Below are 27,667 nucleotides of genomic sequence, written 5' to 3'. Positions count from 1 at the left end.
TAAAATTTTAATGGAGTAATATTTATTTCATTAAAACTCCAAGAGCTCCAACACATCCTGCATGAGGAGGTACTCCACCCCTTCAATGGTGATGGCACTCCACCCCTTCAATGGTGATGGCACTCAATGAAGCTAGTGGTGGGTCATGACTTTGGGTTTTGTGAGGCTTGATGCAATTTATACTTATGTTTATTATTGTACTTAAAATATCTATAAACTTATATTTATTTTAATACCTTATGTTTATACTTTAGTAAATAAAGGACACTTTAATAAAATATAATAAATAATAAATCATGCTTCTATTTCTTGTTACATATTATTAATATTATTAATATTATTATATTATTTACAAAGTTACTTATATTATTATTTACACTTAAATATATACTTAAAGTTATATTTATTTTTATACTTATATCCATAGACTTAAAATTAATGACACTTCATAAAAATATCAGAAATCATAAATCATATTTATATTTCTAGGATAATTAATTATATTATTTTTTACACTTAAATATATATTTATACTTATATTTACAATTATACTTACTAATACTTATCTTTATTTTCTTACATATTAATGGGTTCAAAACACAAGACTTAAAAAACCACTACAATTTATGAAAATGAAATAAAATTAAATTTACAATACTTTTAGAGAAACAATTTTCAATATTCACTTGAAAGAATAAGAATTATATGAACTCTACAATTTCAAGGATATGTGGAGCAACACACTGCTTGCATGTTTTGCAATGTTCACTTTGACTCTTCCAACCTTCCTACCATCCAACTTGAAATAAAAATTACAAGGGGGATCATTGGACATGAGTTAGATTTCCTGCCTCTCAGAAAACTAAGGGGCCAATAACTTTCTACATTAACGCTAAAAGGGTCATGACCCTCCTAAAGAATATTCACATCAATGAGTGCTGGATGCATGCCATCTCGCATGTCTTGGTCCAAGCTAAGCCACTCCCCTAGTAGAAGTCGCCACCTTCTATACTTGAAGCGAATGCACAAAGTTTGTCTTGCAATGAAGTACCTGTCATAAAAAACAAACAACCAACATAAAAACATAAAAACATAAAAACAACAAGCAACAATCAACAACAAACATAAAAACATAAAAACAACAACAACAACAAACATAAAAACATAAAAACAACAACAACAATCAACGATCGGTGTCTTGCAATGAAGTACTTATGAATAAAAACTATAAACAATCAACATCAGCGTAATCTTACCTAAAGGTAACATCTGACACATTGATTCTGCACTCAATGATATCATCATGGTGGTGAGTTCTCTTGAGATGCCATGACTCACCTAGTAACAGAGTCATCCAATCCTCAGATGGGCACTTGCATTGATACATAATCTTAGTTTTCTTTACTATTTCACAGGATCCGAACAAATGTGCAAACAAACTAACTAGAACAAACCAACTTAGATGCACATCTCTAGAGCCTATGGAGGGTTTCATGGCAGCATGAACATCAGTTTTTATCTTTACCTACATGCTTCTGACATGTCTAAGCTAAGATTATACCATTCCTGGCTAGACAACGGTGGTAGTGGATGTACTCCAAACTATGTCTCTCCACAACATATGTGGAATCATAAAAGTAAACATTATGAGATGCCAATTCGCTTGCACTCTTGTTGTCATAGATCAAGGCACCTATCTCTGCATGTAAAGCATTTAGCTTTCCACTTAAGCACTCTACATTTTGCCATTTATGTAGAGTTGATGGATATAAAGCTGCAAGCAACAAACATGCTTGTATTAAAACATTATCTAATAACCATGGACTCAAAGCACAAGAACACAAAGCACATAGATATAAACTTACTGTTAGGCTTATGTCTCGCACTGAAGTTGTCATGATGCACACGAATCTCTTTGTGCATATAAACATATTGAATGAAAGCCTCTATTATTGTGCATTGGTGCGTCTCCTGAACTCTATGATTCTACCTTTCCATTGTTTGTTGGGGTCTATTACATCTTTGAGCTTGACCTTGAAACTCCCACGAGTACTTGGTCTCATTAAAATCCAATTTAACTTACTGTATTGATCAGGGATCCAATTACCTTCATTATCTCTCCTATTAAACACCTCCAATGTGTGAATATTACTGATATTCTTTCTCCTTGAAGACACCTACAATAAAAACAAAGCACCAAATTAACAAAGTTAGATTGCATGATTAATAAATATCTATGTTAAGATTGTAAGCAGCAAATAAACATTATAAAAATAAGAAATAAATAGCAAAACCTATTGCTTTGATTCACACAATCTTGTTGCTACAACCTATGAAAATGAACATAAACACATCAAGACAAAACATAAAAAAACCCTAAACCTATGATCATTACTCACAAGTATTTTATGCCACTTAAAATCAAGATAGTTATCTGTGGTGTAGAGAAGATTACAAGCAACAAATAAAGATTAAAACAACACGAACTAAACAGCAACTTACTGCTTTGATTTGCACAATCTTGTTGCTCACAACCTTGCTCCTATGAAAATAAACAACACATCAAGACAAAACATAAATAAACCTATCTTACATCAAGACAAAATATGGACAAACCCTAAACATATGATCATTACTTATAAGAATTTGATGCCACTTCAGATCAAGATAGCTATTTGTGGCGCAAAGAAGAGAAAGTTCATGTGAGAAAACGTACATAACTCATAGAGGTTTTGTCCAAATGAGATGAAATTTTATGAGGAGAGAGCTATGGTGGAGAACAACATACCTGTAAAATTTTGTGAAGAAAGAATTGAGTTGCAAAAGATATGGCAAAATTGAATTCCACAGGCTGTCTACCGTCATTAGTGAAACAGAGTGTGATTAATCGACTAATTACTCTCTCATCTTAAATAATTGGGCTAATTCCTTTTACATGGAGTTAGTGGACATCATTGCTAAGCTAATGAATGCCTGGTCTCTCAATTTGGACAAGCATTAAAGAAATTAGAGCAATTCTACTACTGGTTTTACTGGTTTTTTTGGTTTTTCTCAAAACAGAGAAGGGGGTTTGACAAAATTGGTATGTACGCATCTTGGTTGTTGGTGTTGATATGCAACATTGAGCTTGTTTAGGTGTCAATGCAAGTTATCCACACTTGATTGAACCACTACATTGCAATTTGAAGCCTTGAAAAGCGTGCCAAAATAGGGCACTTTGGACTGCGTATGCCAGTTCATTTTGGATGCAATCAGTTTGATTTTCTACATCAAAAGTGAAGTTCATTATGTACTTTGGAGTATCTGGAACACTTATAGGAGTGTGGTTGAGCTGAGGAAGGCTCGTTTACAGATTTGGACGTGTACGGAAGGTGCATTTACATTGAGCAAATAGGAAGAACTTTCAGGCATGGAAGTACAGGATCAAAAGCTTTCTAAAGGAAAAAGGTTTTTGGAATCTTATTACAGGTGCGGAGCCAGAGCCGGAACTACCCCGACAACCTACACAGCAACAAGTTATAGGTTATAGCTCATAACTTATAAGCAATGGTCAAAAAGAGTATACAAAGTTTTGCATTATCTATCTATATGTGTCTCAGATGCTATACTCATAAATATACATGATGCTGAGAATCCCAAGGATGCATGGGATACATTGGTAAAGCTGTTTGATAAAGACACTAGTGCTCGCAAGTCTCAATTGTTTGCGATAACAGATTCATAATGTAAAACGAAAAGGAAGGAGCATCCATGATTATGTACAAGAGATAAAGAAGTATGTAGATGCATTGGCAACAATCAATACCCCCATGCCTGACGATGATTTGGTAGACATTACCTTGTGTGGTCTTGGAAAGGAGTAGAGGTCTTTTGATACATCCATCTCAGTTCGGAGTACAGGTTTACCAGATTTTGATGAGTTGGTTTCACTCTTACTTGTTGAGGAAATCAAACTCAGTGATTCCTTTCATGATGCATCTACTAGCCATGATGATAATGGCAAAAATCAGGCTTTCTATTCACAAAGAGGATCTAGAGGCAAGGGGAGATTTACATCACGTGGCCGTGGTAATGGTCGTGGATGGCAGGACAAGTCACCACAACAGAATTTTCAGCCTACATATGGTGCTAGAGGTGGTCGTCGTGGATATACACCTCAGAGAGGCAGAGGTAATCCTCATGGTAGAGGACGTTGGCAAGGCCAACAAATATCTATGCAAAATGTGGAATGCCATTACTGTGGGAAATTTGGTCATATTACACGTGATTGTTTTCGGCGCAAACAAAATGATTTGAGAGGGGGTAGAGCACAACATGGTGGACATTATGCACAACATGGTGGAAATTATGCATCAAGCAATAATGATGGCAGTGCAAATCACTTGTTTGCCATGAAACATGTTGTGGGATCTCTGATGACAAATGCTAAAAGTGATGACACTTGGTATATGGACTAAGCCATGTCGGATATTATTACATCCGCCGATTTGTAAATTTTTGTTTAGAAAAATCATTGAAAAATCATTAAGCTTTGTTTGATCAGGGAAGTTGTGGTGAGCTTCAATTTAAGTTTGACGAGTGAGCACTACTCCATGTACGCTTCTTGGTTTAGAAGTCAAGCATGGTTCTCCAGTCATAGTACACGTAGCATTGCCTTTAAATAGTGCAAGACACTACCCTAAATAGAATGCAAGGTTGTTTTGTGGTGCTATGTATTTTTGAGTGATGTGGGAGCCACAAATGGAGCCTATATACCCTCAAGGCCATGATGGTAGCAGAAATGTTGGGTGTAGAAGACAGCAAAGTGGTCGTGGTGGTCAATTTCGTACTAGAGCTTTGCAACATACTAGATGAAGCAAGAATCATAGCCATATCACCGGTCCTTCGCTTGGTAGCTCAGCTCTCCCCTAAAGTGGTCACTGTGGCGGAAATCAACTCCCAGCTTGACATCGGCCCTTTCCAAAAATGCTTCGTCAACCCATGGAAGTACTTACGACCTCTCCGACTTGCAATCCTTCATAGAAAGGTCAGTGTGATGGTAATGCATGTGATTTCATGGTAGAACTTTCAAAAAAGAAAGAGGTTATGTTTGCTGCACAAGGAATGATGATGATGATGAAGAATGAGGATAGTTGAGTGGCTATGTTGGCAACCATGACTCTTTTTCTTTTGCATGTAGAGGGCTGTCACTGCAGTGACTGTGGCTTAAGTGATATCTCAGATGAGTGGGTATGCCAACATGCTCCCACGCTACCGATTTTCTCGATTTTCTGATCAAGTAAAAGAGTTACCTAGAATGGATGGCTGGTGATCATTTTTTGGGGCTAATTTTATAAAAAACATGAGTAGGTTGATGAGCCTTTTTTGCACCAACTTATTTTAAATATAATAAGCTATTTATGTACATCTTCAGGCTACTTTTTTATGATACAAATCTAGATTTCAGTTCCCATTGTTGTTTGTAACATTTTTGTTTACTTGCTGTCCTCAAACATTTTATCCAAGAGCCATATTGCTTCTCTGCAAAAGCTTTGAAGTCAAACTTTCCCAACACTTCACTTTTCTCTCTGAGAAAGTAAATCCAAGTCATTCTGCTGAAATCATCAATGAATGCCACATAATACAAACTGCCTTTATGGATGGGTTTTGTGCAGGACCCCATACATCGCTATGAACTATTTCAAGTGGCCTGCTACTCATGTTGCCTTCTCTAGGAAACGGCAACCTCGCCTGCTTTCCAAACTGACAGGCATCACAAACATGCATATTTCCATCATACTTGAATCTAGACAGCCCACTAACAATGCCTCTTGTCGGCATGTTCTTTAACCTTTGTATGTTCACATGTCCAATTCTCTTATGCCACATGTCAATGTCCTGTACCACATTTCGGCTTTTAGAGAACATGGCTGATTTCAACTCAAGAATCCCAGCATCCAACTTAAATAACCTGCCTTCTTTCTTGCCTTTGGCAAAATGACTCTACATCCATTTTTGAAATCATCAACGAAGCAACCATGCTCGTTGAAACGAACCTGTAAACCTTGTTCTACCATTTGACCAATTGAGGCCAAACTTTTTGTGATAGAAGGCACATACAAGACATCTGCCATAGATTTTGTTTCACCATTGTGCATAACCAATGGTACACTTCCAACATGTGTGATAGCATGTTGGGTATCATCTCCTGTCTCCACATAGCCTTTCACATCCACAGGCTTCATATGCTCAAACCATTCGCCACGACAAGTCATATGGTTATGAACATCATCTTACACTCCACCCTCTTCATGCAGCTCTACTGTCGTCGTCGAAAGCCCTCCGTCGTACTCTCCACCTTCTTCTGGGTCGTCTCTAGTAGTAGAGGGTACGTCACCTCCAACTTTTGCTCCACCTCCAGCTCTTGGCCTCCAGCCATCTCCTCCTTCACGCCCTCTGCGTCACCGCCATCACCGGCCTGCTATTGCATAGCACCACCTTCTCGCTCTCCCAAAATTGGTGCACATGATCTTGCGCATGGCCTCCAGGATGGCCCAGCGGATGTTGGAGTAGCCCTGCATTAGGGTGTTGGTTCAGACCAACATAGCGGCCTTGGCATACTTGACAGGTAGGCTACACCCATCAATGTATCTTTCGATCACCCCCACGTTGAGGAAGCGGATGAGCTCCTTTTGGAGAACCACGGCCTGGTTCGTGCGGTGGTGGGAGGTGGCGCTGAAGCCTGTGGTGACGCTGTAGGTGTCGGTGCCCTTGAGGATGTTATTGAGCACCTAGATGGAGCTCTCGTCCAGCTCGCGGCTTGGCCTTCGCCTTGTCCAGCTCCACCTTCACGCCGGCCCTCTACATCACTGCCGTCACCTGGCCTACTGCCAGGCTGCGGCTGCGCAGCACCACCTTCTCGCTCTCCAGAACTGGCGCACATGATCTTGCACATGGCCTCTAGGATGGCCCAGCGGATGTCGGAGTAGCCCTCCTGCATTAGGGTGTTTGTCCGGACCAACATGGCGGCCTTGGCGTATATGACGGGCAGGCTGCAGCCATCAACGTCTCTTTCGATCACCCCCTCATTGAGGAAGCGGATTAGCTCCTTTTGGAGATCCACGGCCTAGTTCGTGTGGCAGTGGGAGGTGGTGCTGAAGCCCGTGGTGAGGCTGTAGGTGTCCATGCCCTTGAGGGTGTTGCTGAGCACCCAATTGGAGCTCTCGTCCACTTGTGGCTTAGCCTCCGCCTCATCCAGCTCCACCTTCACACACCAACTCTGCGTCACCTAGCCTACCATAGGCTATTGCCGTGCACCACCACCTTCTCACTCTCCCAGAACTGGCGCACATGATCTTGCATATGGCCCAATGGATGCGGAGGAGCCCTGCATCAGGGTGTTGGTCTGGACCAACATGGCGGCCTTGGCGTACATGATGGGTAGGCTGCAGCGATCGTCTCTTTTTGTAAGATCCCCATTCCTACCACGCAATGGATTCGGGGTGCTAGCAGCGGAAGTAGCATTTCTTGCGCGGGGCAGGGTCTCACACTCGTGGCCTCGCCCACGGATATCCAGACAAGAGACTAATCCGTCGGTTTTTCCAAAACCGAACCCGAAAAAACTTCCTTCACTCGGAAAGCACGAGCGATTCCACCAGGATAACTCTTTACTCTAAGGTAGTCAAGACCATTACTGATCAAACTGATCCGTCGACTGCACTTATAAAGATACTCGATCAGATCAAGGAAGAAACTTACACTTGGATCATTGGGATCAACGCTTTTTTTCCCATTAAGAGGCACAGCCATTGATTCCTATCCATAGAACAATTACTATCGGAGATTTACTTTATCTATCGTAAACAGAAATTGAGTCTCGATTTACGGATCCATCAGTCCAGCCTAACCCCATCCAGTCCCATGGGTTAGCCAACCTCCCAACCACTGTAGTGATGGGATCCAATTTAGAATTTGATTTTTTTTTTGTCCCGGGTACCAGGGAAAAGAGTTCCCAGGCCCCCTAGCCGGATGTTCATGCAAAAATAAAACTAGTCACACCACTTATACACCCAATATGAAATTGTCTTTTTTAAACAGATTCAACCAGTTTTAAAACAATTCTTTAATGAAACCATAGTATCACTGATCACAATCTTCCAATTTATCCGGTTGATTCTTAATTTCCCATCATTCCTTCACATCAGAGTATCTATGGCATCATTGGCAACCAGAACGCTCAGCACCTGTCCACTCAAGGGTCTTTTCAATAGTTCCTAGCCCATAATACTCGGCAATATAATCACTTATAAAAAACAAGATAGACTCTCGTTGAAGATCAGCAAGATCAACCAACAGATTCATATAAAGAGCCATGGACTCATCCATTGAAGACCAGCAAGGTCAATCAACCAGATCCATGCCCGGTTTCAGAAAACAACTCTTACTTCTTATTCCAATATCTTCCTCGACGCACGTGTGGGTATCCTTGGCGACCCAGAGCCCGAGCACCGTATGGTCAGCACCCTCTAGGATCCTTCACAGGTGACCTAGCGCTTCACTCATAGGCCGATTCCTTGGTCCCTCATCCACCGTACCGGAAGCTCACCATTTTAATCGAACCGAGGCTGGTCAAGACCTCGGCCGACTTTGCTACGCGAGACGTCCTCCATTGACTCTCCGTCAGCAGTTGCAACTTTATTAGTTAGGTCTCCACGACCTTAATCACAAGACGGTCAAAATGCTTCTCCAGCATTCTTGACATAAAACAGCCATTTACAAACAGTTTACAAATACAGTTTCTATATTAACTCTCATTTTTTCACATTAACCCAATCTACATGTACATTCACATCCATACATCCATATTTATATACATACATTCACATCTACATGCATACATCCACATCCACATTCATACATCCACATCTACATGCTCATTCATGCATCCTCATCCATACATCAACATCTATATGCACATTCACATCCATACATCCACATCTATATGCATACATCCACATCTCCATGCATACATCCACATCCACATTCACATTCACATCCATACATCTACATCTACATGCATACATCCACCTCCACATTCACATCCACATCTATAAATCTACATCTACATTCCCATTCACATCCATACATCTACATCTACATGCATACATCCACCTCCACATTCACATCCACATCTATACATCTACATCTACATGCATACATCCACATCTCCATGCATACATCCACATCCTCATTCACATTCACATCTCCATGCATACATCCACATCCTCATTCACATTCACATCGATACATCTACATCTACATGCATACATCCACCTCCACCTCCACATTCACATCCACATCTATACATCTACATCTACATTCCCATTCACATCCATACGTCTACATCTACATGCATACATCCACATCTCCATGCATACATCCACATCCACATTCACATTCACATCCATATATCTACATTTACATGCATACATCCACATCTCCATGCATACATCCACATCCACATTCACATTCACATCCATATATCTACATCTACATGCATACGTCCACCTCCACATTCACATCCACATCTATACATCTACATCTACATTTCCATTCACATCCATACATCTACATCTACATGCATACATCCACCTCCACATTCACATCCACATCTATACATCTACATCTACATGCATACATCCACATCTCCATGCATATATCCACATCCTCATTCACATTCACATCCATACATCTACATCTACATGCATACATCCACCTCCACATTCACATCCACATCTATACATCTACATCTACATTCCCATTCACATCCATATATCTACATCTACATGCATACATCCACCTCCACATTCACATCCACATCTATACATCTATATCTACATGCATACATCCACATCTCCATGCATACATCCACATTCTCATTCACATTCACATCCATACATCTACATCTACATGCATACATCCACCTCCACATTCACATCCACATCTATACATCTACATCTACATTTCCATTCACATCCATACATCTACATCTACATGCATACATCCACCTCCACATTCACATCCACATCTATACATCTACATCTACATGCATATATCCACATCTCCATGCATACATCCACATCCACATTCACATTCACATCCATACATCTACATCTACTGCATACATCCACCTCCACATTCACATCCACATCTATACATCTACATCTACATGCATACATCCACATCTCCATGATTACAATAAAATTCTTTTAATTAATCTAGGATGATAATTCTTAGAATATGGTAGGAAGTCCTATTTTCATGCTTTGAATGAAATTATTTTATGTGTAATTTTTATAAAAATTTTACCATAGCTCCGCTGCTATGACTGATAAATCTCAATCATCTTAAAAGATAAAGCTTATCATTAAAGGAATGATTAGAATGATCCCTAATTGGATCATTAATCCATAATGGATTGAATCATCAACATTCATGAAATACATAATCTAAAAGCATAGGGAAAGCCATTAAAGGAATGATTAATGATCCCTAATTGGATCATTAATCCATAATGGATTGAATCATCAACATTCATGAAATACATAATCTAAAAGCATAGGAAAAGCCATTAATTTGGTCTTAAACATAGATTATTCTTGGATTAAAGAAAAGCTTTATGAAAAGCTTCATTTGGATTGAGAATAGGTCATGAGTATGACCATTTCTTGAGTGAGAGAGAGATATTACATAAAAACTATTAGAATTAAGCATAAATATAAATTTATGTAATTCTTTACTATCATTCATTAATTACTTCAATAGCATTCAAAAACCATTCCAATTAAGCTTCTCAAGCTTGAGAGGAGTTGAGACGAGAGAAACATTGAGAAATTATAGAAAAGATCAAAATTCACCACTTACTTTACAAATTGCTTGATTCTTTGTTCACGGTAGAGGCCCCCAACCAATCAATTGGTTTAGTATGTTGATGGAACCACCAATGGGGATTGAAGAAAGAGGGAAGTTCCAATTTCTTACAAATTGGAGAGAATTTTAGAGAATAGTAAATATTAGCATTATTTCAGCATAGTTCTAGAATAGTAAAATTCTCCTCCTTTTTTTCAAAGGACTCATGTTCTATTTATAGGAGAAGGAGGTTCTTAACCAAGGCTAACTGATTTCTAGAATTTTCCAGATTCAGTTTGGTTGAATTTGGACTAGATTTGGACCTAGTTTGGTTACTTTTTGATTCGGTTTGTTTCCTTTTTGATTTGGTTTGGTTCAAGAGAGAGGAGAGATAAAAATATCACATTATCTTTGAGTTTAAAACTCATTCAAACATATGAAATATGTACCTCCTTTAATGGACTCCCCTTCCTTACATATGTGCCAAAATGGAATGATTATACCCAAAATATCTCATATTTTTAATATTGCTCATAGTTTTTTACTAATAAACCTTGTATATTTTCAACTCTTCATCTTATGTGAGCATTTACTCATTTTTGGATACCCAAAATATCTCATATTTTTGATATTACTCATAGTTTCTTACTAATAAACCAACTCTTCATCTTATGTGAGTATTGAAGGGACTCCCCTTCCTTACATATGTATCAAAATGAAATCATTATACCCAATTATCTCATACTATTAAAATTACTCATAGTTTCTTACTAATAAACTTTGTACATAGTCAACTCTTCATCTTATGTGAGCATTTACTCATTTTTGGGTATCTTCTTTTACAAAATTGGATTTATCTCCTTCCCACACATGGATTGATCCTATTGGCCCACAGGAACCTTAATTGGACCATAATCCAAAGATTTCTGAAAAATCTAGATCCTTAGACTAAGGTTCTTTTTACCCATAATTTCCAATTAATTCCAATTGCACATTGGAAAGTTCTTTTTGAATTTATGTTTCAGGGGAACTTATTTTAATAAGATGAGATAATTTTCTATCTAAAAATATTAAAAATCTGAATATTCTCTCTCTAGAATATTTTCTCTCTCTAGGTTAAAATAGTTAGAAACAAGGTCTTTTATATTTCTGAAGAGAGATTAATTACAGGGGGAAGATGCTGGACATCTTGAGAGGCTGGGGAGGAATCTTACATTCTCTCCCATTTGAAAAACACGAGATGTCCTCATCTCGCAAACTGGGGGTAATTTCGCAAGATGCACGAATATGAGACTGAGAGAAAATTTAATTAAGATTAACCACCAAGAAAAGTCTCAAGAGAGCAATACTCAAGACAAGAACAAAGATTTCAACTTTATTCACTCTTGGAACATATACAACAAGATAGAAGAACTTTTTACAATTCCATAAGCCCGTCCATCATATGGTCACAAAAGCAGCACTCACAAGTTGCACACACGTATAAGGTAACTCATCTATGGGAATAATTCGGCCGGTTATTGCAGCACCTATCTCATTGGTATGAGGTGATCTAACAAAAGGACCTCTAAGAGGCAAGCCGAAAACGGGATAAAGGCATATCTTCTGGTGAGGAAGAAAACACGCGAGTAAGAAGACCCGCTCAGAAAATCCACCATGCCTTGCTCTCATCACGCAATAGTATCGGGGACCCAAACCCAAGGCTTCAATAACCATAGCCAAGCGGACATTGTCACGGAAGTGCTGTCGCCCCCACAGTGTTACCCTAGTTATATCTCGACAGGTCCGCCATTTGGTCTGAGCTACAGAAGTTTCCAAGTGAGGGAAAAGTGAGCGCTCATACATTTCTATAAAATCCTTCTTCACAGACTCGCTTGTATCTTGAAGGTGAGAAATCATCATGGATAAAACCAATTCCTGCTACCAAGCCATGAAGGAGATTAAGAAAGAAAGGGGATCGATGGAAGTAAGATTACTGTGAGCGACAAGTAAAAGTGATGACTTATATAAAGGAAGGAGCTAGCGTAACCTAGAAGCCAACGGTATCTTGCCACTGAAGTTTTACCGTCTTTCCATGATTTGGGTTTGGCACATATTTCTATAGAAGGCTTACATGAAATACATTATGAACTTTGAGATGAGGAGGTAAAAGAAGCTCGTAAGCTAAGTCACTTACTTTCTTTGAATTCAGATAAGGCTCACAATATCTGGGGGATAACTTCTTATACTCCTCAAGAGATAAAGAATTTCTTTCATTAGGGCCAAAAACGTCTCAAAATGGGCTGTGTAAGGAATTCGCTAACTTGCTAATTAGTAGAACGTTGACAGTCAAAACGGCTCCAAATTTGGCCGTTTTGGATATTTAAAACGTATCTATGTGATTGAACACGTATCTAAATACATATTTTAAAATCTAAAAAAATATATCGTTTTCATGCTACTCTTTAATGGCTCGTCTCGAAATTTGTCCTCTTTTAGTGACTTCACGGCAAATACTTATTTCTCTTACTTTTGAATGACCATTCCCTCTGAACGCGCTCTCATCCATTCTCCAAAAAATTTCATTCCTCTGCTTCTCTAAGAATTTCACAAGCTACATCTCATTCTCATTCTTCTGCGTCTCTCATCTTCTAATAGCTTTGCTAATATTTGTAGCTCTGTTAGTAATGAGTGATACATCTAATCGTAAGTTTCATTTGAATATCAAGCTGATTTCATTCTTAAATTTACTAACAAAGAATTGTCTTTGTGGAATGACATAGGTGATTTCATTCTTAAATTTACTAACAAAGAATTGTCTTTGTAGTATATTCTTTACTTGCATGGACCATATTTTGCTACAGAAGAACTCCTTGCAACATGAAACACACAAGGAATGGAAAAGTCTCACTATCAAGCGAGAACTTTCTTTTTCAGATGTACCAGAAGAGAAGGTGGTCAAAGAAGAAGCAAATGCACTTAAAGAATTATTCAATTGGTTCTACAGGAGGCAATTAAAAAGGATGAGATCAAAGAACCAGCAATCTGAAACTACACAAACACCTCAAGATAGAGACTAATGATTTACTAACACATTTGTACCTCTTACAAAATATTTGCTCAATTATAATCAGTCCTTGCAAAATATTGTGTGTACATTAGTTTTTGATTCTCTTGGGACTATTTGGCATGTCACCTCTGTATCTCTAAAAACTCCTCCTTGGACTCTTCCTCTGTGTCAATAAAGTCCAAGGCAACCTCAGAAGCCTCAGCTATAGCTGTAATACAGTAGTCCTCCCTTATATTGAGAAGAAATTGAATCTGATGAAGAGGGATGAAATCTTTGTCATCAATAAGAAAGGAGGGGAGGCTTGATATAGTAAGGGAGGCCTCAGACACCTCCACATCTTCAATGGGTTCAGGGATGAGGGTGCTTGCTTTAAACTCTGCAACATCCAAACCTGCACTTTCTTTTTCCTCTGAAGCAAAATCAATCTTTTCCATCTCCAAGGTCTCAGATTTCTCTATGTTCAAAACAGTGGAGACATTCAAGTTTAATTCATCCTTGGATGGAACATCTTCACCTGGAACTTGAGCACTTTTCTCATCTTTGAGAAAAAGAAAGAAAAGAAAAGCAATGTCCTTTGAAACAAGGTTGCAACTTTTAACATGGAGTGGACAGGATATGGATTCTGGTATTAGAACATTGGACTTCTTTGAAAACCTGCCAAACCTTCTTAAAACTTTATTTTTTTCAAGAGAATTTTGAGTGAAATCAGTGAGATGAATGTAATCTTTTCCTTCCAGAATCAAACACCGACCAAGAACTGCATCCTCAAATTCCTTTAATTCATCTGAAATAAACTCTCTAAGTTTATCCAAGATTTCACCAAGGACAAATTTGGGATTGAAAATTTTCAATGCCTCTGAGTAGACTTGCATGTCTCCACCAACCTCCAAAATGGCCTCGAGCAACCTTTCACTTGGGTCATCAAAAATTTGTTCTCTTCCCTCAAGATTAGTACTCATATCTTCGGTTCAATCTGCAAAAGAAATGGAAAAGAAGCACCAAAACATAGTGGAAAACCTGCCTTAGAACCAATTCAACGTCTTAATTCAAGCCTCTAGGTTGTTTAAAGGTTCAAGAAGCACTTACCAATACGGCGCGATACAAGGGCTTTGGAACACCTCTGAGGGCCTCCTTTCGCGTCGTGTTGGATAAGCTGAGGGAAAGAAGTGAAGCACCTGAATGGAGCAAAATGAGGTCTTTGGAACAAATGCAAGGGCCTCCTCTCGCGTACTGTAGGTCAGTTAAGAAACTTGGGTAGAAAATATTTCATCCCATCGGTGACACGTGGCTTAGTGCATGGTGGTCCACGTGGCTTAGTGCATGGTGGTACACGTGTCCTCAACGGTCAAAAATATCTTCAAACACTAGTCACTACCCCACTCGGCCAGACATTTTGTCCAATTCTCCTTCATGATGCGATAGGGCTCTTCCCCCATCCTCTGACCCTCCACTATCGCGTCGTTCCGGCTAGCTCATCTCCTTCACGGCGCTCTAACGCCCCTTCAGTCAAAGTCCAATTCTCCTTCACGACGCGATAGGGGCTCTTCCCACATCTCCTTCATGGTGCTCTAATGCCCCTTCAGTCAAAGTCCAGTTCTCCTTCACGACGCGATAGGGGCTCTTCCCACATCCTCTGACCCTCCACTATCGCATCGTTCCGGCTAGCCTTCTCCATCACGTCATTTCGGATACAATATTCACCTCATTTCGGATACAATATTCACCCTCCACTATCGCGTCGTGCAGTAAATAGAGCAATAAGCATATCTACTGCACGACGCGATACAGACCCTTCAGTCAGATTTCGAGCCTTCTCCAATGCGTCATTTCGGATACAATATTCACCTCTGAGAATTAAACAGAGCAAGAAGCATATCTCCTGCACGACGCGATATAGACCCTTCAGTCAGAGTCTGAACCTTCTCTATCGCGTCGTTCCGGCTATCATATTCACCTTCTCAGAGAATTCTACAGCGCAAAAAGCAATCCTCCTACACGGCACGATATAGCCACCTTAGTCAAAGTCCGAGCCACATCTATCGCAAAGCATTTTGTATTAATTGTTTTTTTCATTCTTTGTTGAAAAATGAGTTCAATTATCTTTACATGTATTTGCTTTTGTCTTTGCCACATTAGGTGTCTTTTGAGAGATCTTCCCATAGAATCTGCCATGCAAGTATTTATACTTGATCCACTTGTTACTCAGTTTCTCTTCAACAACCAAGGAATACTTTCAAAGTTTTTTGAGTAGTTTGACATGCTGACCATCAACTATATTTTGTATCCCTATGTAGAAATGTATGTCTCAATACCAATGTTTTGATATTTTTTTATTTTTTTATTATTTATACTTATTGTTTTTTTTGTAGTGGACACTGGAGTCTTATTATAATCAACCTCTTGGACAAAGAAGTCTTTGTAATGAAGCAGCCAGTTTGTGTCAAATAGATGTACTCCTCAACTGAGAAAAATCTTTGATGATGATTTTGCAGTAAAAAATGTCATAAGTACCAGCATATTGAGTCAAACAACAAGATCAAAACAAAATCTTTATTTGAAAAGTATTGTGATTACAATTTCATGATCTTGCATTTGGCTCAAATACAACTCTTTTGGGTGGAAGACATGTGATACAACTCTTTTGGGTGGAAGACATGTTACATTCTCCATCCTTTTGCTTACAACAATTCCATCTACTTTAAATTTATATTCAGAGGATGTTTCATCAAGAAACTCAAGTGACTCTCTGACATCTTTCAGCATCCAATTAGCTGTAACTATAAGTTCTCTAGGCTCAGTTAGTTGATGTACATATATTTTTAATTCAAACTCTGGACAGTTCTCTTCTGAATCTAGGGGTACCCAGAAACCTAGCTTGCTTCTCCATCTTCTATAATCATAACCTAAAACTAATGATTGACGACATAATTGGTATGAAATTGACAGAGAATTGGGGCTTATTCTGCAACTAATATTGTCACCAATGTGGTAAGTTTCTTTGGTTCTCCATCCTTCTCCAAGCACAATGTCGAGTTCAGCCATAGAAAGTCTTCTGTTGAGCCACATTGTCTTTGATCGTTGTAAATCCATGGTTTTGAAACATGCCACAAAGACATGTAAAGGTAAGAACCATTGAACCTTTATCCTTCTTGATATTCTACCCGGAGACATAGCTTTCAAAATGTCTTCTTTGATTTTGATTTTGAAGCTCGATAAAGTAAGTGAGTCTGGAGATTTCCAATCTAGCGAGTTGATGGTAGGAACAGGCACTTCACGAAGTTGTCCTTTCTAACCTTCTCTTGATGGAACCATATATTCTGCAAAATAGACAAACAAATCCATCGATTTGAAAAAAGATGGTGGTTTATCAGCATACAAAACATCTGCAATTCCTTTGTGAATTGCAGTGAAGGTTCCACTCAGACTTTCAATAGGTTGCCACTCCACAGCTGTCGATGGAAAGATAACTGAAAGAAAAACCATAAACACTTACATCAAAAGAAAATATGAGATATTTTCATATTGTCTTTAAAAATAATATTTCTTACAATAAGATTGTAGCATGTGATGCTCATTTGGATTAAGCATCATATCTTTGGCCATGTACACATGTTGAACTTTGGCAAGCCAGCTATTGTTAGTCACTTTGAAGGCAAGAATCTTTCCTTTCCAGTGATTTTTAACTGCATCTCGCTTGATTCTTTTCACTTTATGTGCACCTTTACAAGAAGGAAGCATTGTTACCTAGTCATTTATTTGAAAAGACATAGGTTTCCAAAGTCCTTCCTCCCTGATATTATTAAAAACACAAGAAGTGATACTATGAGATGGATGACGTGCAGAGTTTGCCATGGGAACTTAGAAACAGATAAAAGCCGCAAAAATTCTACAAAGAGAGAGAGAGAGAGAGAGAATGTGAAAGAAAGGATACGAGAAGGAAACAATGTGAGATTGAAACAAAGGATAGTGTAGACGTTCGAGACTGACGTTATTTTCAAAATGATGTTATTTTCAAAATTTGAAATAAAGATTTCGTATCTTCTTTGATTTTTTTGAAATAAAATATAGAGCTCACGTCTGGTACGGTGGGTCCAAACTTTTATGTTTAGTCGTCCGGAACTCTCAAAAATAGCGGTCTCCGCCAAAAGATAGCGATTTTTTACCATTCTCCGTGAAAATAGTTCTCCAAGACCCAAGATAGAGGAGACAAGAATGCCATACTTTTGTATACGTGGCAAATATCTATTGGACCATTTCTTAATCTTTAGATTAACAAACAGCCCGTTTTTAGACGTTTTTGGCCCTAATGTGGGCCGTACTCGAATGAAGACGAGAGGAGAGATAAAAATATCACATTATCTTTGAGTTTAAAACTCATTCAAGCATGTGAAATATGCACCTCCTTTAATGGACTTCCCTTCCTTACATATGTGTCAAAATGGAATGATTATACCCAAAATATCTCATATTTTTAATATTGCTCATAGTTTTTTACTAATAAACCTTGTACATTTTCAACTCTTCATCTTATGTGAGCATTTACTCATTTTTGGATACCCAAAATATCTCATATTTTTGATATTACTCATAGTTTCTTACTAATAAACCTTGTACATATTCAACTCTTCATCTTATGTGAGTATTGAAGGGACTCCCCTTCCTTACATATGTGTCAAAATGAAATCATTATACCCAATTATCTCATACTATTAAAATTACTCATAGTTTCTTACTAATAAACTTTGTACATAGTCAACTCTTCATCTTATGTGAGCATTTACTCATTTTTGGGTATCTTCTTTTACAAAATTGGATTTATATCCTTCCCACACATGGATTGATCCTATTGGCCCATAGGAACCTTAATTGGACCATAATCCAAAGATTTCTGAAAATCTAGACCCTTAAACTAAGGTTCTTTATACCCATTTCCAATTAATTCCAATTGCACATTGGAAAGTTCTTTTTGAATTTATGTTTTAGGGGAACTTATTTTAATAGGATGAGATAATTTTCTATCCAAAAATATTAAAAATCTGAATATTCTCTCTCTAGAATATTTTCTCTCTCTAGATTAAAATAGTTAGAAACAAGGTCTCACTACTACATATTAGCCTAATACCGGGGCTTGTACCGGCGCTATTTAACGGGGTCTAAAAAAGCCTCGTCATCGGTATAAGCGCCGGTATAAGCGCCGGTATCGCAGCGTCGGTATACCTGTCGGGTATTAATACCGGCGCATATAACGGCGCCTATACCGACGCTAACCGGTGGTAATACCGGCGCTTATACCGGCATCTATACCGATTCATATACCGACGGATAAACCGGCCTCTATACCCGATTATATACCGAAGTGTAAACCGGCATCTATACCAATGTATATACCGACGCTGATACCGGGGCAAATACCGACGCTGTAGCAAAAATTTTTTTTTGGGCAGAATAGTGCTGCCTGGCTGTTGCCTAGCTGCCTGCAATGAGCAGGATCAACAACAGCAAACAGACAGCACCATTCTGTCTACAATAGAGCACAAAAACAACCGTGCTCGTTTGCATATTTTCCTGATATCGACAAACAAGAAATTAAATTAAACATTAATACTCAAAAATGTTTTGATCATATTTCATTAGTTTGAAGGTCATCTTACATCATGGTAATGCCTCCCAATTGACGGTCTCTCCTTCTTCTTCAAGCATCTCAAACAAGGCCACAAGGCCATGTTTGTGAGCGTACTTCTCCTCTCTCCTGCTTGGTGGGCGATTCATGGCCAACTCCTGCACACACGATTAACAATTATAACTTTTAAAAAATCAACATTTAGCCCACATAGATACATTTAAATAAATAAAATTGCTACAAACACTTACGAATTCATGGCGCATGGTTTCGTAACCACCACTCCCGAGATGAGAAGCCCCTACTGTTTGCAGTCTTGCCCTTGCCGCCTCTCTTTGTTGTTGAAACCTGTCTGGTGTCTCGGTGAGCTCCTGAGCAATGGCTGCCCACTCCCTGTCATCTAGCCAAACAAGTTTCTCCTTCCCCTCTCTGAATGCGTCCCTCGCCTCTGACCTACGATGCCCCATCAAAATGCGAGCTGTATACTGTATCCACTCATTAGAGACGACATTCATAGGGTCAGATGGCTGGAACTCTTGCTTTATCTTTGTGTTTATATAATTTTTCTTTCCCTTGTCTTGCTGATCCCATTTAGTCATGACAGAGTCATGAAACTGTATAGTGCACAATTGTTGAATGCGTGTCTTCATTGCCTTCCCTGCACTATCCATTATTGGTGCCCCATCCCTAATTGTGTAAATCTTGCTGTTGTCATGGTCATGTGCACCCCAGGGAGTGGAAGGTGACCCTATGGGTGTGCTATCAACAGATGAGAGCGAAGGACGACGCTCACGTGGTGGTGGTGTCACAGCATCTGTGGCACTACCACCACAACAACCTCCCCCTGAAGACCTACTACGTGAGGTCTATGTGAAGAGGTGGTAGATCGAGCTGTAACAGGAGTGGAAGGCTGTGTGGTACGAGGTGTGGGAGCTGCTGTCGTACCCACGGGTGTGGGAATTGGCGTCGGGAATCCAGATGGTGAGGCAGATGTCCCTGCTCCAGAACCCCAATAACTCTGAGCCATGGCTCTCTGCTCTGGAGTCATGGACGAAAGAAAACCATATAACTGCTGGGGACTCATGCCCTGCGGTGTAGGATTAAATGAGAAATCTGGACTGTAGTCGTAGGGCGGTGAGTCACCCATGGCCTGTTGGACAAAAAACCATATGACAAACTTGTACGGAATGAAAATTACACGGTAAACAATGAATGAAAGAACCATAAGATAAACATTAACAATGATAAACAACATTGGTAAAACTATATCAACTTGCTCCTACAGTAGTGATTATGATGGTAAACATTAACAATGGTAAACAATGAATGGACCTTCAATGTCATAAAACCATTACAAATATGTCATAACTATTTGCATAATCATTAAGATACATCATTTTATAAATCATTATCTATTCTATCATCCTCATTAAGATCAGTAGCCCCAAAGAGATCTATGTCTATACACATTTCAGCATCCTCATCATTAAAAGTCCCTTGATGAAGGATGTCTTCATCATCTATGTCTTCTTCCTCAACTTGATTTTCAGCTTCCTTGGTTTGCACCTCTTCATTTGGATCTTGCTCTAGTTCCTTCTCTTCATTTGCTTGCTCCTCTTCATTGTTGATATCGGCTTGTTCTTGCTGCTCTCCATTACCCTGTGCATCCACATCACCTTGTTGTAGCTCAAATTCTTCAAAAATTTGCTTACTGCGGGGGGCGACTTGAACCACAAACAGCCAGCGTGGATCTTTTGGATCCGCTTTAAAGACAACCTGCTCACAATGCTCTGGGCGCACAAAAGTATCTTGCTGATCGGTCCATACCTTTGTGGAGTCCACTTGGATGAGGCCACTCTTGTCTCTACGTACAGTTGCATGTGGCCCATTCATGATTACCTTGAACCACTTCACATCAAAGATAAACAACTCAAAACTTCTGAAGCCAACCTTCAATATATCTTGAATGGTTCCAAAGTAATCAAGCATTCCAGTAATTGTGTTATCATCACTTGCACTTGCACGACTTTCTTGAACAAACTGTGCTGTGACACCACAATCAAAGGTTGCTCTTCTTTGGTCTATTCGTTCTACTCGAAAATGACGTCCATGTGACCAAAACGCCCCATATTTGTGATACTACAATGAGCACAAAAAGTTTGTTGATGGAGAATCAAACACAGAGACATGTAGAGGAAAAAATGAGAGACATGTAGAACTTAAACACTTACATGCCAATCGCATCCTTTTGTAAGCTCCTCCTCCTCCTCTGTTATAGGTAAACCAGCACGTTTGGCTTCTAAAATTGTAGCTTCTAGCCATCTACCTATGGGACAGTCCGGAAGAGCTTGCATACCTTCTGGATATGGGAGATTTCTTGTAGTGCGATTCCTTCTGAAACTTAAACGATCTTGTACTCGCTGTCGCTTGAGAGCTTCATATGTCTCAATCCACTTCTCCATTACATGAGAGTTCAAGATGCAAAATTTGTTGATTTTTTCTCTCAAAGTGTTATCCATCTTTCTCTTAATGCCTTGGCCTTGAGGTTCCTCACCAATGACTCGCCTGTTGGACTCTTGAGACCATAGTCGAGGTATCTCTGGATCTGAGGAACTTAAATATTCAGTGATGTAAACAAGGGACTCTTGTATCAGCCACCCTTCTGACATACTACCCTCTGGGCGAGCCATTTGGCGAACAAATCCCTTTAATGTCTTCATAAACCTCTCCAAAAAGAACATCCATCTTGAATGGACTGTTCCAGCAACTGCAACCTCATCTACAACATGAACTAGCAGATGCATCTGGATTGTTAATAAACTTGTAGGGAAAAACTTCTCTACCATGCAGACTGCCTCTATGGAGTTTAAACGCGCTGTCTCCAAAGTGTCTCTCTTTATCTCTTTTGAAGAAATCCAGCGCACCAATGTGCCAATCTTATAGATAGTAGCTCTAATGTCTTCAGTGAGGCAATCTTTTATTGCTATGGGTAGCACAAATTGTAGAAACTTGTGCCAATCATGACTCTTGAGACCACTAAGATCATCATCCTTTGTAAATGCACTTTTCAAGCAATGCATACAACCTGTCGGAGTCCGAAACTCTGAAATTGTCCTCTTGACTTGTTGTTCCTCCATCTTGCTAAAAACCCATGGGGCTCTTGGAAGTAGCACCTTTCCATTAGGTCTAGTGCGAGCCCACAACTCTTGCATACAACCAATCTCTTCCAAGTCATCCCTTTGGCCTTTAGTATCCTTTTTTCCTGTCATGGTCTTCCACAGAATGTCAGCTACATTCTTGAAAATATGCATCGGGTCAAGCAAATGGTTTATAAGGAGATCACCCCAATAGGGGAGTTGGTGAAAGATAGAGAGCCTCTTCATCCCAGGACATGCCAAGTTGCCACATTCCTCCCATTTGATCTTCCAATCGCTTGCCTTCAATGTACTTGGAGGAGGTCTTCCTAGATTACCATCCCGCAATTCATGATTTTCTGGCAGATACCTAACATGTCCTTGGTAGACATTCTTTCGTAATGCTTTTGAGTATCTTGAATCAAGTCGAGGACCACATACATGACATGCATTGTAACCCGATATAGACAAACCTGAGCATTCTCCATAGCCAGGCCAATCATGCATTGTCCACATGAGAATACCTTGCACAGTTGTAAGTCTTTGGCCACTCTGCTGCTTTGACATGTCCTTCACTTCAATTCCGTTCCACAAGGTGCGTAACTCATCAATAAGTGGTGCCAAATATACATCCATGTTCTTCACCTTGTACTTTCCTGGAACTATTAATGAGAGCAACAGATGACCTTTCTTTATTGCTAACCATGGCGGTAGATTATAATTCACAAGGCAAACAGGCCATGTGCTCCATGAAGAGCTCCTTAAACCAAAAGGGTTTACACCATCCATTGCTAGGCCAAGACGGAGGTTTCTAGGTTCTTCCTTAAAAGCCGGCCATTTCTCTTCAATGTGTCTCCATGCGGGTGAGTCTGCAGGCACACGCATCACTTCATCTGTGGATCGAGTTGTGGCATGCCATGTCATCAAGCTTGCTATTGATTTGCACCTGAACATGCTTTTTATCCTTGGAATGATTGGAAAGTGCCTGAGAACCTTTACCGGGACAGCTTCCCCCTGAACATCTTCTCTATATCTGTTAGAGCCACAATGGGGACATTCTTGCAAATGCTCATATTCATGGCGGAAGAGGCAACAATCATTGCGACAAGCATGAATATTATTGTAATCCATGCCTATGGATTTCAATAACTTCTTCGCATCTGCACGAGATGGAGGCATCTCGTTGCCAGGGGGCAATATTTGATCTTTCAAAAGCCTGCAAGTATGGCAATATCTGATCGTTACTATTAAGATTTTCTCAAATACAAGTTGATAATTTAACATTTCAACAGTAGGTGTAATCTCCAAAAAAAGACCTTACTTGAATAGTTCAGTGACACTTGTATTAGACCATCCAAAAACTGACTGCAAATTTAGCATCGTAAGAGATGCACGCAATACAGATATGTTGGCACCATTGTATAATGGAAGGCGTGCAAGTTTACGCATGGCCTCTTCCTCTGGTTCATAATTTGACCGTTGAGAATGTCGTGGTTGATGATCTTCATGTTCATGCTCCTCGAAGAGAGCTTCTTGTTGCTCAATGAAGGCATCCAACATTTCTTCCATTGGACCTTCTTCCATTTCCTGACCTTCTTCCATTCTCTCGGGTGCTGTTAATTGAGCTCCATCTGTCACTCCCTCCTGCGATATCCTCATCCTTTGTTGGGGACGAGAATTCACAGGCGCAATGTTATCAAGATGTGGCTGCACACTTGCTTGGTTGTACGATTGAAACCGTAAATTTTGCAAGCGCTCCATTGGAAATATTCCAGCGTCATGAACATGCTCGTTGCAAATCCTTCGTTTTCGAAAGATTTGGTACTTACATCGCATGCATGGACACGCTATTCTCTCTTCAAGATTGAGAGGCTCCATCTAGCAGGATAACATGTATATGCAGCTCGTTAAACACAAATCAGCTTATCTCCTCTCCATACAAAATTAAATAGAATTTACACAAGGATGGAGAGAGAAGCTATCTCTATTCATAAATAGCTGTTTATATATAAAGGCCTTATGCAATAATCTAAATGCATATTATAAGTATAAGCTTGCATAATAAGGCTGCAAGACTTATGCATAAGCTCTATGCATAAGCCTTATGCATAAGTCTTATGCATAAGCTCTATGCATAAGCCATATGCATAAGTCTTATGCACACGCTCTATGCATAAGTCTTATGCATAAGCTATATGCACACGCTCTATGCACAAGTCTTATGCATAAGCCATAAGCTCGGACCTAATCCCAAAAACCCTAGGACTGAATTACGGTTTTGTAAATTCCGTCAGAGTCTCCTTTGTAATTGGAACCAAATCTCAATTGAAAATGCAACTTCTTAAAACTTGTACGCAATACTCTTTGCATCCCACAATGTCATGAAAGATCATATGCATTTGCAATATCCACACAATATGACAGAAAAGGGGCCCCATTGCCCAAATGCATCCACAAAGTCGATGGTGAGGATTGTTGAGGACGCGCGTTGAAGCTTGCCGATCTCCCGGCCAAGCTCTTCTCACCCCTTCACCGAGTTTTCCTCCAAGGTGAAGGTTGAGGCCATTTCTTCACACCGGTGTACCTAATCCCCCTTCGTACCGCTTTACCAAGCAATCACGGCACAAAGAGTTCAAGCCATTCTCCCCTTGGCCTCTCCAACCAATGCCAAGGTACCCTCACACATTGCTAGATTCTATAGAAACTTGAAGTGGTTGCAATGGTGAGTGTAGGTACAAAATGATGTGGATAATATCAAATGATAGAACAAGTTTGTTGGCTTACAAGTATTGAGCATGACTCATGCCCTTTTACAATTTAGAACTCAGCAATAAAGCATGGACTCATGCCTCAATCCATCATCCAAAAGCTCCAACACAAACCAACAATTCACAATGCCCTCACCATGGCATTTGCATAAGCATTTGTTAACCACAATCAAGGCATTTGCAATTGCATTTTAACAATCCCTTTCATATAAGCCATATGCATAAGTCTACCTGCGTACGCTCTATGCATAAGCCATATGCATAAGTCATATGCATAAGCCTTATGCATACGCTCTATGCATAAGTCTTATGCATACGCTCTATGCAAGACTTATGCATAAGCTCTATGCTATATGCCTTATGCACTATTATGCTAACCCTTAATCCCTTTCACATAAGCCTTATGCACACGCTCTATGCAATTACGCTCTATGCATAAGCCTTATGCACACGCTCTATGCATAAGCCTTATGCATAAGCTCTATGCATAAGCCATATGCATAAGTCTACCTGCGTACGCTCTATGCATAAGCCATATGCATAAGCCATATGCATAAGTCATATGCATAAGTCTTATGCATACGCTCTATGCATAAGTCTTATGCATACGCTCTATGCAAGACATATGCATAAGCTCTATGCATAAGCTCTATGCTATATGCCTTATGCACTATTATGCTAACCCTTAATCCCTTTCACATAAGCCTTATGCACACGCTCTATGCAATTACGCTCTATGCATAAGCCTTATGCACACGCTCTATGCATAAGCCTTATGCATAAGCTCTATGCATAAGCCATATGCATAAGTCTTATGCGTACGCTCTATGCATAAGCCATATGCATAAACTCTATGCATAAGTCATATGCATAAGTCTTATGCATACGCTCTATGCATAAGTCTCTTGCATACGCTCTATGCAAGACTTATGCATAAGCTCTATGCATAAGCTCTATGCTATATGCCTTATGCACTATGCTAACCCTTAATCCCATCACCCAATGGTGTAATAAACATGATCTTGTTTTACGTACATGGATAATAGAGATTGCAAGCTTATTATAGGTTTTATGCATAAATATTAAATTAATCCTATGTGTTGTAAGCTTACAAGAACCCAAAACTAACCCTAAACCATAAAACAAGGATGCAAAAATTCATATAAAATAGCATAAACAAGAAAAATCAATAGAGGATCTACCTCTTTTTTGCAAAGCTGAAGGAGAGCTCGAGGATTGGTGAAAGATTGGTGAGGTGAAAGAGCTGCAAAACAAAATATTAAACAAACTAATTAGTAAATTAAACACAAGAAAAAGAACTAATACAAAACCCTAAAATCTCTATGCATGCATTAGGAGATCTATGCATACATAGAGAGCTCTAGATCTCAACATGCATAGAGAGCCAAAAAAACACAAAACCCTAAACGTCCTAATTTTTCAATTAAAAACTAAAAGCAATTGCAATAACATGTTAGGAGAAGGAGAAGAGGAGAAAAGAAGAATGAAGGAGAAAAGAGGAGAGAGGAAAAAAGAGGAGAGAGAGGGAGAGAAAGCACCTCTTTCGCTTGATTACTTGCGCCTCTTCTGCGAAAAACCAGAAAATAGGCTCTCGGCTGTGAAAAACTTACGAGCGCCGGTATATGCGACGGAATATGTGTCGGAATATTCGTCGGTATATGCTACGGAATATGCGTCGGTATCGGCGTCGGAATAAGCGTCGGTATAGGCGTCGGTATACGCGATGGGAAATGAAAATTTAAAAAAACCCCGCCATACTTGTCTCCTCCAACATGACGACGGACATACCGACGTTCGACATTTGCGTCGGTATTTTGGCGTCGGTATGTCCTCAACCTCTTGTAGTGTCTTTTATATTTCTGAAGAGGGATTGATTACAGGGGGAAGATGCTGAACATCTTGAGAGGCTGGGGAGGAATCTTACACTTTTGATCGTCCCCGCGTTGAGGAAGCGGATGAGCTTCTTCTGGAGATCCACGGCCTGGTTCGTGCGGCGGTGGGATGTAGCACTGAAGTCCGTGGTGACACTGTACGTGTCGATGCCCTTGAGGATGTTGTTGAGCACCCAGTTGGAGCTCTCGTCCACTTGACCTTAGGTATGTTTTCTCTCTCTATAACGTCTTCCATTTTTCTAATGTGACTCTCTTTACTTTTGAATTTCAAAATTCAAATTTCAAACGCTAGCCAT

At 39.5% G+C, this 27,667-nt stretch overlaps 2 protein-coding genes and 1 long non-coding RNA gene across 3 annotated transcripts; 1 reads left to right on the top strand and 2 right to left on the bottom strand.

Moving 5' to 3' along the window:
- Window positions 1-698: 698 nt before the first annotated feature.
- LOC147623600 (uncharacterized) lies at window positions 699-27,667 on the bottom strand. The gene is made up of 9 exons (XM_086820060.1): window positions 27,659-27,667; window positions 27,404-27,523; window positions 27,018-27,140; window positions 26,661-26,722; window positions 2,503-2,542; window positions 2,108-2,177; window positions 1,562-1,774; window positions 1,257-1,338; window positions 699-1,051 (listed from the first exon to the last, which is right to left on the bottom strand). The coding sequence occupies exons 1-9, from the start codon at window positions 27,665-27,667 to the stop codon at window positions 913-915; spliced, it is 858 nt and encodes a 285-aa protein (XP_086676186.1). The 3' UTR covers window positions 699-912.
- LOC147623602 (uncharacterized) lies at window positions 2,503-5,404 on the top strand. The gene is made up of 2 exons (XR_015269175.1): window positions 2,503-5,026; window positions 5,180-5,404. It is a non-coding gene; the product is annotated as an uncharacterized LOC147623602 (long non-coding RNA).
- LOC147623601 (uncharacterized) lies at window positions 20,744-21,847 on the bottom strand. The gene has a single exon (XM_086820863.1). It carries the CDS (start codon window positions 21,543-21,545, stop codon window positions 20,955-20,957), a length of 591 nt encoding a protein of 196 aa, XP_086676989.1. The 5' UTR covers window positions 21,546-21,847; the 3' UTR covers window positions 20,744-20,954.

This window comes from Cibotium barometz, chromosome 26 (genome assembly GCF_041138505.1).
Source record: "Cibotium barometz isolate CiBa-2024 chromosome 26, ASM4113850v1, whole genome shotgun sequence".
In the NCBI taxonomy this organism is placed as follows: Eukaryota; Viridiplantae; Streptophyta; class Polypodiopsida; order Cyatheales; family Cibotiaceae; genus Cibotium; species Cibotium barometz.
This window is presented reverse-complemented; position numbering and strand designations above follow the sequence as displayed.

Excerpts from the sequence above, each read along its gene's own strand:
- LOC147623600 (XM_086820060.1), bottom strand. Across the intron at positions 26,723-27,017 it reads CAAGTAATCAAGCGAAAGAG|CTCTTTCACCTCACCAATCT; the intron begins GTGCTTTCTCTC and ends TTTGTTTTGCAG. Across the intron at positions 2,178-2,502 it reads AGATTGTGCAAATCAAAGCA|GTGTCTTCAAGGAGAAAGAA; the intron begins GTAAGTTGCTGT and ends TTTTTATTGTAG.
- LOC147623601 (XM_086820863.1), bottom strand. The coding sequence starts at position 21,545 with ATGCTTGATTACTTTGGAACCATTCAAGATATATTGAAGGTTGGCTTC.